Genomic DNA, 16694 nt, shown 5'->3' with positions numbered 1-16694 from the left:
TACTTACACCAGTTAATATATCAGGATAACCTAGATTAATCATAACTGTAAAACGTGTATGTTTCATTTTACAGCATAGCATAATACCTTGTCATTTATATGATTAACGTTACACCATAAACTAAACCGATAGCTGCTACTATTTGATATGTAATTGAAATATACTGTACACACATGGATTTGTGCATGCTTGCTGGCGCTTTGAACTGTGAATTACAAACGCAAAATAAAATCAGCAGCATACCCGTTTATCTGAAATGAAAGACTGCTCCATTTGATTCACGTGTCCATTGATAATATCACAGGTATATATTTGTGATTTTGAGAGATCGGTGGAGTCTTCCGGACACTGTAAACAGCTGAACCGCGTGACGTGTTTTCCCCGCGCCAGCGAACAGCTGAACGACGCGTGACCGGTGGCGTCATCACCCGTCGACGCCGGCGAGAGAAGAGTGTGTAGCGTGTGGCTTTATAGCAAAGAAACATACCGTTGCAGTTGTATGTGAGTACTAGTGCACGAATAAATGTTTTGTTTATTTGTCAATGTAATGTATTGGGAATGCAACTCTCTGTTATAGAGCTGTAGACGTACAAAAATGCCGTGTGGACTAACATGAAGTGTGTGTGAATTGAGTGACAGTCAGCACGGTGTCTATAAAAAGACAATAATGTCATCAGTCATGATGATCCTCCTGTATGAATGTCACACTACTCATGAAAACATCATATTATGGCACACTATTTTTAAATGCTCATCCTTGCGTAGAAATCTGCTGTGAATGGTAAAAAATGAAACTGCTTTATTATAATTTATAAATAAAAAAATAAATATATTGTTATTTCTTCTCTGTGTTTGTAAGCTTAACATTTACGCCAATGTTCTTTGAAATGAACAATTCTTAATATACAATTTCTGTCTTTACTTTCACTTGCAGTATATGGCCTGTCAAACCAGTTTATTCACCTGATCAACACGTCAACGTATAAAAATGTATTTTTTAAAGTGTTTTCTGTGTATATCCTTCCATTTCAGTTAAAATACATGGTAACACTTTGCTTTACAGTGTCTGTTACATGTAGTTACTAGTCATTATACTATTAATGGTGCATGTAACTAACCCTAAACCACTTCTTTCCCCCTTTAGTAAGTACATGCAGTTAATCATTATCACTTCCTAAATATATGATGACACTGTAACATGGGCACCTTCAAATAGAGTGTAACCATTGCAATTCATTTAGCAAATGTACAGTGCAATGTGCAATCATATTTCATGATTATACAGTGTTTTACACAGACTACATGACTGAAAGCCTTCATTTAGTTTAACATAATAGAGTCCAGTTGCATAGAACATTTCCTACGTTACAAATCAGTAAAGTGACTTATAGCATGGAGGTGTTGTAAACTTTAATAAGTGTCATGATGTGTGTATATAAATCAGAACTTCAGTTCTTTTTTTTTCATAAAATGAGCATTATATGTTGGCTTTGCGAAACTTAAACTTAATAAATAAATTGAATAAGTATATAATAATAATTGTTATAAATCATAAATTTAAGTTGTTTTGGGTTCCTAATATGCTGTTATTTCTGGGACAGTTACTATAACATAAAATCATTCATGTGGGATACAAGTAGTTATGATAGTATTTCTTAAACATGATTAACAGGGAATGAAATCTTTATTGCTGGTGCCCAGTGGAAACCCTGACTAATGTGTGGCACAAGTGAGTGGTCGTTATCTCCTCGCCATTCAGACACGAATGTGACAGCTGCTCCTGAATTATTGGGAAAGCGGTGACAACCGAGGGGAATTATTGGGAAAGCGGTGACAACCGAAGGGAATTATTGGGAAAGCGGTGACAACCGAGCGTTTTTGGAAGTGTTTTGGGCTCCGGCTCGGCCCCGGGACTCGTTTTCAGGGGTTATGCAAATGAAAACAGTCTTGTCATGGAGCTCATAAATTCTTCCACCACAGGCCCATTTAAAGCAGTTCAAGAACTTCAAAAACAAGAGACTTTGATCCACGATATTATCAACTCCAGCTTTTTTGTGTTTCTAATTTCCTCATCCGAACTCTCTGTTTTCATCCCGCGCCAGCTGTTGTTTTCCAGCACCACCCTGCACTATGTGTTATGATGTGTTCTTCTCTTTTCCTACGCCTTGTAAAAATTCCCTTAGTGTTTTTGCAGTGGATGAGCCGAAGCCAAATGTGTAATGTGTCCGTGTTCCTTCACCAGCTGTCTTTTGACTGAATGGGAATTGTTGTTTGATCCATTGTGGAACCATAAAGGATTCCTCAATCAAAACGCTTTTATAGTGGCGGCGGGGGCTTGAGAGGACAGTGACGCAACAGTGCAGGATATGTCTCCTCGTGGACATTTAGATGCCACATGGCTTGATTTCCATCCTAGTTTGGGAATGAGGTTGTTGACAAACTTGGTGATTCAGATGGTTAAATCTAATGGTACTGAAGTGAGAATGCAAAATAGGGTTCACTGGGAATAGGATGGAGAATGTGCTCTTTGATGAGGTTTTCACATGTTGTTTGGCGTCTGGCCGATCTATTGTTAAGCATCTGGCTGGTGTCAGACGTTTCATTATGATTCCCCTTCATGGAAGGGGATTAGGACAGAAAGTTGGCCACATATAGGTATAAATTACAAATTAAAGCACCGTGTAAAGTTTGCCAAAACACCTCATGTTTATGAGCGCCAAAGATCTGAAAGATCTCATTTAAAGAGGTCACGCTCTCTCGAGTGCCGCATGTTCCCAAGCACAGATAGGATGTCCCAGAGGATTTTTTTTTTTTTGCATGTTTAAGAGTTCCTACCGCGTTTGATCTTTCCCTTTGGCTTGGTTTTCCAGGTTCCTGGGACGATCTCTTTTCAGGATGTCTGGCCACACACCCTCACTCATGAGACTGGAACAGAAGGCTGCGGAGGCTGAGCAGCTCATCGAATACCTCAAGCAGCAGGTCCAGCTGCTGAAAGAGAAAGCCAGTAAGCGGATGCATGAGGCGTGCATGTGTGTGTTGATCACGGGTCAGTGGGAAATAAAAATGCCAGAGATGATGAAAGAGAAGGAACATCTTAAAAATCAAGTTGCCAACATTTGCTTTCGTGGTGGTTTTAAACATTTATTAGAAATGTATACTTTTATTCAGATTATATTGATCAAAAGTGACCGTAAAGACATATTACAAAAGATTTTTTGACTTTTTTTACTCTTATTCAAAGAATGTTGGAAATCAATGTATCATGATTTCCATAAAAATATTAAGCAGCGTCACTATTTTCAACATTGATAATAATTAGAAATGTTTCTTGAGCAGCAAATCATCATATTAGAAAGATTTCTGAAGGATCTTGTGAGACTGGATGCCGATGCTGAATATTTATTTATTTAGTATTAAAATTATTGTATTTTTTTTCTTTTCTTTTAAATGAATGCAGCTTGGATGAGTATAATAGACTTCAAAAACATGAAAAAAAAGTTTTACCAACCCCAGGTTTTTTTAATTGTATAAAATAAAAAGCCGTTGTGTGTTGCTTTAAGCACAGACACTTTGATTTAGTGGATTTTTCCTATATGAAATGAAAAGTTCTCCCAAGCATGAAAACTTGCCCACAAGTATGTGTATGAATTTATCTTTTTTTTTCTGCTGAACACAAAAGAAGATATTTTGAAGAATGTCGGTAACCAAACAAGTGATTGACTTCCAGTGGTGGAGGAAGTACTGAATCTCAGTACTTAAGTAAAAGTACAAATAACCAGATAAATATTTACTTTAGTAAAAGTAGAAGTAACACAATGACAACCATACTTAAGTAAAAAGTAAAAAGTACCTGATTTTAAATGTACTTTAAGTATTAAAAGTAAAAGTACTTGCATAATAATTGATTCTCTTAATGACTATTTTCTAATGATTAATAAAACATTTAATTCTAACTCATTCAACCTAATACTCCTATAATGATGTTCAATAATGATGGAAAAAAATTGTTGTCACCATTTCTGAAACAAGCTTGCAATTAGGCAATATAAACCATGCTTATCCTTACTATATGTTAATAACTATGTTTGGCAGTAAACGCGATTAATTTATGGTGTAATTCTGAACCTCTTGGCTTGCCATAATCCTAACCAAACGTATCTGATATTACACACCGTGTGTTTCCTATGCATGTAAAAACAAATTTTCGCGTATAAATTGCACGATAAACACACTGCGTGCGAGACGCATTTAGTTTATGTATCTATGGCAACCAAACGTCACTGGTGAGACAAACGTGCAACGAACGGACAGTCCGATTACGTTTTGGCAGGGGAAAAACTGATCAGAAAATATAATGAAAATGTAACAGAAGTTGTAGAAATGTAATGGAGTAGAAAGTAGAATAATTGCTGCAAAATGTAACGAAGTAAAAGTAAAAAGTAGGCACTATTTATTCTACTTAAGTAAAGTAAAGATACGTGAAAAATGTACTTAAGTAAAGTAACGAAGTATTTGTACTTCGTTACATTCCACCACTGTTGACTTCCATAGTGTTTTGTTCCAAGCTATTGGAGGACCTTTTTCGTTACCAACATTGTCATCATAAGAAAGAAATTCATACAGGGTTGATGACAGAATTTTCATTTTTGGGTGAACTTTCCCTTTAATAATATTTTAAATAGGACTGGATCCTTAAATTGATTTATGTTAATAAAAGTTGGTTTGTGTAGTTGTGCAGGCCACAGTGAAAGAGGAGAAGAAACTGATGGTGGAGAACGCCAAGCTCAAGGAGGACATTGAGGACCTGAAGAAACAACTTCTTGACTTGGAAAGAAGTAGAGGAGGTATAATATCACATAACACACTGTATTCCTGCTGATGTTCTTGAAATAATGAAGATGCTGTACTTGAAAACATACTATGACTTTTAGAATTTAAAAAACTTCCTACAGTCCAGAATTAAATGACCACCCAGACATGACCACCCACATGATGCCTGCTGGGTGGTCAGAATCTCCTAAACAAATAACTAATGGTAAAAATAAAAAAATTGTGCTGTTCCTTGTTATATTCGTAGTTAGTTGCATGTGGTACTAGAGGGAGGGACATTCTCAATCTTGAGAGTGGATACAAATCTGAGCAGTGTAAGATAAGTGTTAATATAGCGCCTTCAAATTATTATACAAACCTTCACCTTGTGGTGAGCATTTCGGATTGCTTTTCTAATGATAAATAAGTAAAATAATTGTTCTTCTCAGTGAAAGAGGTGGCCATGCCTTCAGCGGAGCCCAGCATCCAGTGTGTCTCTAAACCGACAGCCGTACAACCACCTTCCCCAGCAGCCCCTTCTGCTCCCGCCACAAAAACACCCCCTGCCAAAAACAACGATGACGCGAAAAAGATGAAAGCCGAGAAGAAGGGTAAGCATACTTTTTCGAGACTATTAGTATGATATTTCCTTTTCTAACAGTTTATCTCTTCAGTGGCAAAGTTTCCAGCAATTGCTGTCGATTCATTTGCAACATTAGAGCTTTATTTTAAGATGTCGCTGTGTAATTATTAGAGCCAGACCGATTTATCGGCAAGCCGATATTAGGCATTTTCCAAACTATCGGTATCGGCAGTTATAATGGCCGATAAATGAATATTTCAAAAATAAAATAAAAACGGACGAAACGCGCTTCAACCATGTCATGAGTGTTGGAGTTGTATAGTTTGTCCACCAGAGGGCACTCTACACCGCCCACTCGTTGAGTTGGTCACGAGACATACATTGCTTGAATAACAATTAAAAGAACATCCCCATCAGTTTTCTTAACTCAAATAAGCATGACAAAATTTGTGACTATCATGTCCAGTTTTGCTGCTGTTAAATAAGCCGAGAGTGAAGCTAGTAATAATTATGTTACGTTGTTACAGTGTAGTTGACTGACTGTCCTTTTAACTTTTGACAATGTGACTAAAGTATTTCTTTAATTGCGCGTGACAGTTATAGCAATCATCTCTCCTTGGCATGTTATATTGAAAATGTATGTTTTACAATTTTCAGTATGACGTTATCCATTGCTAAATTATGGCTCATCATAGACTAGCTAACCACAAAGCTAGCTAATGCCACTATCATTAATCTGTTCTGTTGTGACAATAAAAGAAACAAGTTTCTTTTTAAAATGCATTTTCATATTATTATAGTTAAAACTCATAAATAACTAAAAAGAAATCTGTTAATGTTTTGTTGCGTGTTTCAGAAATAAAAAAAATATCGGCCGATATATCGGTATATCGGATTTTAAAACCAACAAATATTTGTATCGGCCTTCAAAATCCTTTATCGGTCGTGCTCTAGTAATTATATATTTAAAGGAAAACTTCACCTCTGGCAAAATGGGCTTTCAATAAATTGGCTACCTATACAGTAGAAAGACTTTTTTTCTCGGTGCCTACCCGTATAGAGAAAACAGAGAAAAGAGGCTGTTGACTTCCTTTTTGCCAAATTGGTAGGAAAACTTCAACACCCACAATGCACTTGGGCATGTTGGCGTCCAAGGCCACTCCTTTCAGTCTGCTATGGATACGCTTACCAGTCAAATAATGCCTTCCTTTAGTAGGACATACTACTTAGCAAACTTTTAGTCATATTGGTGTCGAAAGAATTCAAAAAGTGAACGAAAGGAGTGAGTTACTATCGGTTTCCAGTGAAGGAACCAGCACGCTGTTGGCAGCATCTAAAAGCTGCAAAGAATCGTAAATATGGACAGAACGCCGCAATGGAAAATTTTATAGTCAACTTAAAACTGGATGACCACAAACACAGTATTTTGTCAGTTCCGCCTGTACAGGTAAGAAAGCTTCCATTTTTTCCAAAGAGTAGACGGAGAACAATATAATTTTCAGTGCTGAACCTAGTTCTGTTAATATTAACCCTCTGTCGATCACAGGGATGCGTACACTCACCTAAAGGATTGTTAGGAACTGCCTTAATTCTACGTGGCATTGATTCAACAAGGTGCTGAAAGCATTCTTTAGAAATGTTGGCCCATATTGATAGGATAGCATCTTGCAGTTGATGGAGATTTGTGGGATGCACATCCAGGACACGAAGCTCCCGTTCCACCACATCCCAAAGATGCTCTATTGGGTTGAGATCTCGTGTCTAGGGGTGAATTGAATTTTTGGGCAATATGTGAATGATTTACACCAGTGTTTCTCAACTTTCAATGAAAGACTTGTTTTGAAAGACGTGCATGAAAGCTGTTATCTCCCCTGTCAAACACAATTTAAGTAAGTAAGCAGTGCCTGGGTAAAAAACGTGTTATAAATAATGGTGTGTAATGAGTGCATTTACTCAGTTTAAGAAAAGACCCTGAGCGAATGTTAGCTGTGGATGCAGCTCAAACTCATTTAAATCAGGCAAACCAGATTTAAAGACGTCACTATTGTCTTCGGGTTGTTATATTTCTTAAGTATTCATATCCTAAAGAACAGAGCATATGAAATTAATCAGATTTCCTTTCATATTTATTTAATGAAAATGATTTTCATTTCAAATCCCTTCAATTTGTGAACACTCTGTTCATACTGTCATATGCAGATCATGTTTGTGCATTATTGGGCTGAGGAAAAACAAGTTAACTTGTGTGTTTCTCTGGCATTCCTGTGGGCCAGATGTCAAAAGCAGTTTAATAATTCTCAAATATGCCTCTCCTCCCTCAGTGTTGATGAATGCTGTGTTTCGGTTTGGATGAAAGCCTCTGTTGCACCTGTATTTCATGCATATCTCTTTCTTGGCAGTGCTATATGGCTCATCACATTTAGAAGACTTAGAGGAATCCTGGCACATTTTGTTCTAGACTTAAATTAGTGCTGTGTGATTAATCAAAATCACAATTGAAATCATAAAAGCCTACTAGACTTGTTTTTTGTTTTTCCTCTTTAAAAGTTTGGAATAAAAAGCATATTTAACAGCTGTTGACAACTTGACAAGGAATTTAAAAGGTGTTTTGAGAGAGTGAAGAGGGTTTAACCAGACCGCATTGCAATGCTACGGATAAATGGTCGAAAAAATGCTTTAAAATGGTAACTAACGGCAAAAATAAAACATTACTGGGTATTTCCACAAATAAAATGCATTTTGGTGCATTTCTGTGACTCTTTCAAGCATTAAAAGTCAAACATTAAACAAGAAATATGTTAGATAAAATTGATCTGAAACTGGCACAAACATTTTTAATACATAATGGGGTGGGCATAATAACAATTTGATCAAATTATATATATATATATATACATATACATATGTTTAATTGTGTTTATTTGTAATAAACTAATAGGTAACACTTTATTTTGATAGTCCACTTTAGACATTCTACTAACTATAAGTAACTTTTCAACTACATGTCAACTAACCGTCATTATAGTATTAGTAGACTGTCAGCTTAATATCTGCTAATACTTTATTTTGTTGGTCCGGACAATAACAGACATTCACAGACATTCATTGACTACAAGTAACTTGGCAACTAACCCAAAGCCTAACACCTAACCATAACCTAAAAGTCTACTGACAGTCTACTATAATATACTAATGCTTTAATGAGAGTTAGTTGACATGTAGTTGAAAAGTTACTTATAATTAGTAGATCAAAATAAAGTGTAACCAACTAATAACTATTATTAAACATTGTGCTACTAATATTACTAATATACACTCTCCCAAAAATGTGTTCCTGTGATCAAAGCTACATTTTTAGCATTTAGCATTATTCCAGTCTTCAGTGTCACATGATCCTTCAGAAATCATTCTGATATGATGATTTGCTGCTCAAGAAACATTTCTGACTATTATCAATGTTTTAAACCGTTGTGCTGCTTGATATTTTTCATTCATTTCTTTTTTGTTTACTGTCAGCTGATAAAAGGATCCTTGCTGAATAAAAGTATTAATGTATTGTTTAATACACAAACGGTTGTGTAGACTAGCAATTTTCATTTCGAGATTTGCAGGGTGAAGAGGTGGTCAAAAATAGAGCCCGACCGATAAAGTATTTTGAAGGCCGATACCGATACAAATATTTTTGGGTTTTAAAATCCGATATTCCGATATATCGGCCGATATTTTTCAGAAACGTGCAACAAAATATTAACAGATTTCCCTAACATAGTTATTTGTAGTTATTTATGAGTTTTAACTAAAACAGTATGATAAAGCATTTTAAAAAGAAACTTGTTTCTTTTATTGTCACAACAGAACAGAGGAACATCAAAATATATTAAAGTTCTGATAAATAAAATAATAATTAGTCCCTACATTGCCTTATAAGCTACCTTATAATTACAATGTCAGCTTGCTTCTCCCTTTAAGTCAAGTCAAGTCACATTTATTTATATAGCGCTTTTCACAATACAGATTGTATCAAAGCAGCTTTACCTGCACTTTTTAAATTCTTTCCATCAAGCTACATCAAACCATTTTCAATCATCAGTTGCTGCCTGCCTTCTAAAACCTACTATTTAGCGATTGTAAATCCATTACAGAACGACAGTCTGCAACACACACTTGGCGTCGTTGGATTTCACACACGTGTAAAAGAAAAGCTAACTTTTATGCACAAGATGTATGTTTGATACTTTTTGTATCAACTCTGTCTAAATGTTCACTCCTCGCAAGTCTAACTTACATTTTACAATGCAGGGACGGTAACTAGGGATATGCTAGTTATAAATACAGTAATCATTACTTTATTTAGGCAGAAAAAGTTCTTTGTGGTTTTCAAGCTCATTAATGTTAACATTAGCGGTCTTCCACTGATGATAGTGGCATTAGCTAGCTTTGTGGTTAGCTAGTCTATAATGAGCCATAATTTAGCAACGGATAACGTCATACTACAAATTGTAAAACATACATTTTCAATATAACAGGCCAAGGAGAGATGATTGAAGCGTGTTTCGCCATTATAACTGCCGATACCGATAGTTTGGAAAATGCCTAATATCGGCCGGCCGATATATCGGTCTGGCTCTGTCCCCTGAACCCCATAAGTCCAGAAACCGTGCTAAAGTCACTGGTGTGATTTGGAAACAAATGCCATACTGAAGCCATTGTTGGCAGAGTTGTTTTTAGAAAAGCTCGGATTGACAAGCCTGGGGAATTTTACATGGCTTGAAAAGTGTCTTAACAGCTCCCTGGGGAACAATGTGCACTAGCTAAAAATATATATCAAAGAGCTGCATTAACAACACCTCACAAACTAAAGGCACATTTCCTCAGGGTGGACATACTGTGAGAAAACCCCAGAACGACACAGTGTGCTGAGGTTTCTGCTATGTTTGCAACAACAGTACAAACACAGCTTGTGCTTTTTATAGATATTTATGGTGTGTCATTTGACGATTCGTAATTTGGCAATTCGATTTACAAAACGCAAAAATATTTGATATCACTTTCTGATGGGCTTTTTTTTTTTGGTCCAGGTGAGAAGAAAGAGAAGAAGCCAGCGGCGCCGCCTCAGGAAGAGGCAAAAGTTGACGTGTCCCGACTAGATTTGCGGGTGGGCCGCATCATCAGCGCAGAGAAGCACCCTGACGCCGACTCTCTCTACGTTGAGCAGGTGGATGTGGGCGACGCGGCTCCACGCACTGTTGTCAGTGGCCTGGTCAAACACATCCCTCTGGACCAGGTATCCATCTAAACCCTGACACACACCTGTGTTTACCACAGTCATTGCTACAGGAATGCAACAAGTCATTTATAATATGTAATTTCATAATTACAATAATAACAATACAAGAAATTCAGTTGAATTTTCATTATCAGATCTCACTGATTATACCATTTTCAGGTTACTCAAATAAATAAATAAATGACATTAAATTGTTCCTCCAGTTACAATTATCTTTAGTAAATTGAAAGAAAAAATGGTTACTCTTTATTTTATGTTAATGCAGCTGCAGTGTAATTGCACAAATAAGTACCGAATAATATTAATAACTGCATGTGTTTAGGCTCACTTTGTACTGTTATTACTATAGTAAGTACATGTAACACGCAACTGTCACATTGAATTGAAATGTTACTGAAACACAGATTGATCTCATGAAATGGCGTATGTATGACACGCCAATTCGTATTTCCATTTTTGGCGTGCTATCAACACGCATAATCGCTTTTCAGCGTGTTTATGAATGTCGTTGACTTAACGTTACATTACTATATACATAAATTTATGACCTACCCCAAACCCGTCCCTAAACCTACCCGTCACTGGGGTTAATAGCATTCATGAGTCTTCCCCTACCATCCTAGGGAAAAAAATATCGCTCCCCAGATGTAGATCTAGATTTTGCTTCGTTTCGCTCGGACATTTAACGCTGTGTGCATACACGCGGAACCACTCGGACAGACATATACGCGTACAAACGGATAGCTCAAAATGCGTATAGATTGACTTGAAAGTGGCGTGTATGTTTACGCAAAAGTCATGATGTCATGTTGAAACAAACTGAATCATGGCATCTATCAAGCTAATATGTTATGCAATAGTCTGAAGTTACATGAACACTTTACTGTACCTGAGAGCAATCTTTGTTTGCCATAAAAAAAAAAAAAAGAATTCGGCTTTTGTTGATTAGGTGTTATGTGTCAGAATATTATGAAGGGGGATATTTCAGTTTTACTGTTTCATATAAAACGTCTGCACTAGCACGACTCATGCGGGTCCATAAACCTGCTCCATGCAGACAGCTCGGTCTCCTGTGTTTTATTTTCCAGAATCCCGAGTTTATGATTTGTTTAGGGGATTCCTAGCAGCTCGTCAGAAATTCAAATTACACTTATAAAACGCATCTGTTTCCTTCATTCATTTAATCGTGTTGGGTTCCCCCCCCCTCTGGTTATGACAACATCACGGTTGCTTTATGTGTGTTTGTGCATTTAAATAATAATTAATGTCGACAGTTCGTTACACACAGGGCTCGGAGGTAGATGAGATGAATGAGATTGCTTATTGCATGTATTCAGTTTATTAATTTTGTTAGGGGTCTGTTTTGTTCTGCCTTCCTTGTTTTTGGTTATAAAAACGAGTAATTCAGCTATTATGAAGTTGCCCAGCTGTTCCATATTATGCAGTATGTTTTTGGACCACTGCATAATTTCTCTTTCTGCCTTGCAATAATAAGTTAAATATTTAATTGATTGATTATTTAACTGCATGTTCAGATGCAGAATCGTATGGCTGTGCTGCTATGCAACCTGAAGCCTGCTAAGATGAGAGGCGTGTTGTCTCAGGCCATGGTCATGTGTGCCAGCTCTCCAGAGAAAGTTGAAATCCTGGATCCCCCGAGTGGAGCCGTGGCTGGAGACAGGGTTTCCTTCCAGGGCTTCCCAGGTAACGTTTCATATTTATACACAAACGTACTGCAATGAAATACGAGATTACCGTCCAGTCGTCCAATGGCATCTACAGTCTGCTTAACAGAGCCCATCTGAGCTCCTTATGCTGGTTTGTTAAAGGAATATCTGTCATAAAAATTATGATTTACTCGCCCTTTGAAAACCATTATGGGTTTCCTTCTTCCATGAGACACGAAAGTAGACGTTAGGCAAAATGTTGACGCTGCTCAAACAAAAAACAAACATGAAACGAGCATATGGTGAGCAGCAGCTGTCGTGATCTGAAAACTGCATTCAGATATCATTAAATCGATTTATATGACGCATGCACTATGTTCCAAGTTTTCTGAAGCCATATAAAAGCTTGTCTATATTCTCTTTTGCATCATTGACCTGCCACAACATCGTGTTGGGATGAATATTTTACAGGTTGGCCATTTGATATGGTCTCTATCTTCCTGTCCACGCTCAGGCATAATAAGCTGTAATGTAGTCCAGCCCTTTCGTGTCGGTAGTCAAACATCTTGCTCTGCCACTTTAGGGGGTACAGCCTCTCAAGGCTGTTGTTTAACCACAGTTGTCCCTTTGAATTTTTAAGATCTTTCAGTAAAGAACTTGTTGTTCTTTGTTTCTTAACTGGAATGCACTACACAACACTAGGCATTATACATACACTAAATGACTGGATCACATGCAACCAGATTTCCAAGTTGTTGAGAACACACTCACGCAGAAACTTGTGCCTCGTGACAAATGAAAACAATGCGCTCTAAAATCAGCTCAAACATGTTGGATCTCCTCATATTCTGAGTTTGTGCCCATCACACACGATGCAATTTCTGTAAAATCTCTCTGCTCTGCATGCCCAAATCTGCCGCCTTTTTAAACAGTGACATATTTTCCGCTGTCGCAACCCTCAACTGTGCGCATGCGTCGGTGGAACCAGACGATGTTTCCCGGCTTGACTGTTAAAAGCAGACGATTGGCTTTCCAGTGGGAGGGGCGGGGCAAGTGCATACAACCGCCTTTGGTGTTACGGGTTTTCTCTATATAGTTGTATTAAAGATTGAGGAAGTGGCATGTCTCTATATAAATAGTCTCTGACTGAACTGAGCTGACTGTTTTCTCCAGAGCTGCTTTAATGCCGAATTGAACTCATTTCATAATTGATTAACTTTACACAGTTATTGAACCGAACTGAATCAATACCGAACTGATTTCAACTGTTTAAATCTGTATTTATGTGCTATATAAATAAAGGCCACTTGACTTACATAGCGTATTCACGCCTTTAGTTGTTTGCATTCAACCAAACAAGCTAATATTATTTTCCCATTTAACCCTCAGGTGCTCTTCGGTCATTTCTGACTGAAAAAATGTTTTGAATTTCTAAAAATCACAGCTTCATCGGAAAGGTATGAAACTTGGTGACTTTTATGGCATTATGTATGTGAACACAAAAAAAATTGAGGTCATTATCCGAGCATGCTAAATGGTCGTAAAAAAAATAGTCACACTTGTGGTCTTCGGTCAAAAATGACCGACCCATAGGAAATGAATGGGAAATTGACGCACAAAAAAAAAATTCTCTGAATTTTTGTACGTGCAATCTACAAATCGGCCACAATTCTAAAAAAAAAAAAAAAAGGTACACCGCAGGAAAGGGGTGACGCTCTACAACATCTAGAGTGCAAAACAAACCCACCCACACACATACAAACACACTTTTATACACATACACACCAATAAATTTTGATTACAAAAAGAATGTTTTGAATTTTTAAAAATCACAGCTTCATCGGAATGTTACGAAACTTGGTGACTTTTATGGCATTACGTATGTGAACACACAAATTGAGGTCATGATCTGAGTATGCTAAGTGGTCTTAAAAAAAATAGTCACACTTGTGGTCTTTGGTCAAAAATGACCCCCATAGGAAATGAATGGGAAATTGACAAAAACACAAAAATTCACAAATTTAAATTATTATTTTTTTTTTTTACATTTTTTAAATAAAAAATCGTTTTTGAGATAGTTTCAACTATATATTCAAATCCACCAAAAAAAAAAGTGTTCATAAATATCTGGGGAATTTACATGCTTCTCCATAGAGAGCTGTACATGCCATCTAGTGGTTACGCCATGATTCTACGCTTTTTCTCTATACTGTAAAAAGATGGAGCTTATTTTTTTATCAAAAAAAAAAAAAAAATTTCTGAAGGCCTAGGCTCTATATTAAACTAAAATACTGCGTTAATAATTTTTTGAAAAAATAATATATATATATAGAAAGATATATATATATTTTTCCATGGCAAAAATAGACCATAAATATTCCATAAATATTAATAAATTCAATCAAATTGTCTCAAAATACTAAATTACAAAGAATAAATATTATACAACAAAAATAAATTGCATTGGTTTTACTGGGATGGAGGAAATTTAATGTTTAGGTGTCCGGTCACTTTTGACCGGGAGCATAACAAGTGTGACTTGGTGCGAAGAGCACCTGAGGGTTAAAATAAAGAGCAAATTCCTCAGTGCTTTGGGGAACCTCACAATCCAAATGTTATTCTCAAGATGCGAAATATGGTGGATCTGGCATGCATGCGATCTGGAAGACTGCTGCATTCGTGTTTGAGCACAATAACTAACGGGAAAACTCCCAGCAATTGGGAGAGGTGGACCATCTGCACAATAATGTCTCTTTCACCTTCCCAGCTCTTCCTCGTGTTTCCTTTTGGCTGAAAAACCTAATACTGTATGTTGTCCCGCTCTTTTTTTTCCACATTAAATCACAGTTGTTATTCTCAGTCGTTCCCAATACGAATACAAAGCACGTAGCAGGAATAAGGCAGTTCTCCATATTCCTCCAGTTGTCGGGAGTCGTAAAATGACATTTACAACAACAAAAAATGTCCATAACACAATAATTACAGGGCGAGGGATTACAGACAACAATTTTGATATGTTTTTTTTTTCTTTCTTTTCTACTCTTTCTTCTTGTGTTCTGCTTGTTCTTTTTATGAATTGCCATGCAATTATTTTGGTATTCTCCCATCCAACAGTCTCCTGGGATTTCATTTAAATCTCATATTTGTTGAGGTTTTATTTTGTATGTATTGCCTGCATCTGTACCTGTCCTGTAGTCCTTAAAAGTAATGGGGACAGACTGTGACCTTGCATTGTTTGTACCGTTATGGTGGTTGTGAAAAGGTCAGCACTAGAATATTAGACGCATAAAACCAGGTGCATTCAAGTCAAGTGTTTGGATTCATTTTGGTTTGATTTATGTCTGCTTATTGTAGGTAGTAGCAAAAACAGGTGTCTTTATCTGGTTTCCATGAGTCCTTGAGTTTTGGAGCATCTCGCTTTGGCTCGGCTCACTTTAAACTCGATCTAGAGTCGTTATGAATTAGCCTGTTGAAGTGGATGAAGTGACACCCTGAGATGATTTCAAAACCGGCTTTGTTTTCAGTCTTTTTACAGCTGTTGGGAAAACTAATGAGTAATGACCCTTTTTATCTATTTATTTTTTGGTCCAGGTGAGCCTGACAAGGAGCTGAACCCTAAGAAGAAAGTGTGGGAGCAGGTCCAGCCAGACTTGCGCACCGATGGCCAATGCGTGGCCACTTACAAGGGCGCTGCCTTTGAGGTCGCTGGCAAAGGAGTGTGCAAAGCTCAGACAATGAGCAACAGCGGTATCAAATAGAAACTTCTGGGTGATTTCCATCAGTGAGAAGGCTGGTTTTCTAACCTCTAGAGTCTAGAGTCCTCTCCAACTATGCTGAATGAAGGGATACGTTTGAGAATAATAAAGTCTTTAAATATTTTCGTTTGAATGTCTTTTTTCTTGGTATGTATACTGAACTGTCAATAGATGTGTTTTTTTTTTTATAACACTTTACAATAAGGTCTCATTAATCTTAGTTAATGTATTAACTTAACGATGAACAATACATTTGTGTTAATTTTCGCTAAAGGAGTAGTTTACTTTTAAAAAAAACTTTTGCTGATAATTTATTCACCCCCTTGTCATCCAAGATGTCCATGTCTTTCTTTCTTCAGTCGAAAAGAAATTAAGGTTTTTGATGAAAACATTCCAGGATTTTTCTGCATATGATGGACTTCAATGGGAACCAAACGGTTCAAGGTCCAAATGAGAGTTTCAGTGCAGCTTCAAAAGGCTTTAAACGACACCAGACCATGAATATGTGTCTTATATCTAGCAAAAATTTGAGCGTTCGTGACTCTCCTGTTCGAACTCTTTCATCAAAATGAACAAATCTTTTTTCGAGTCA

General features: G+C 36.9%; 2 protein-coding genes across 2 annotated transcripts in view; one reads left to right on the top strand and one right to left on the bottom strand.

Moving 5' to 3' along the window:
* Nucleotides 1–393, bottom strand: part of tbck (TBC1 domain containing kinase) — a 53092-nt gene extending 52699 nt beyond the window's left edge. The window contains exon 1 of the mRNA XM_089132060.1: nucleotides 245–393. The gene's annotated coding sequence lies outside the window, so the exon portion shown is untranslated. The remainder of the gene's footprint in view (nucleotides 1–244) is intronic.
* Nucleotides 354–16225, top strand: aimp1a (aminoacyl tRNA synthetase complex interacting multifunctional protein 1a). The gene is made up of 7 exons (XM_039688716.2): nucleotides 354–502; nucleotides 2872–3005; nucleotides 4732–4845; nucleotides 5260–5421; nucleotides 10472–10677; nucleotides 12216–12384; nucleotides 15939–16225. Coding segments are annotated over exons 1-7 (954 nt in total). The 5' UTR covers nucleotides 354–500; the 3' UTR covers nucleotides 16106–16225.
* Nucleotides 16226–16694: the final 469 nt, after the last annotated feature.

The sequence above is a fragment of the Pimephales promelas genome, chromosome 6, assembly GCF_988280905.1.
Source record: "Pimephales promelas chromosome 6, fPimPro1.hap1.1, whole genome shotgun sequence".
NCBI lineage: Eukaryota > Metazoa > Chordata > Actinopteri > Cypriniformes > Leuciscidae > Pimephales > Pimephales promelas.
Note: the sequence above shows the minus strand (reverse complement) of the source record. Positions and strands in the feature narration are given on the sequence as shown.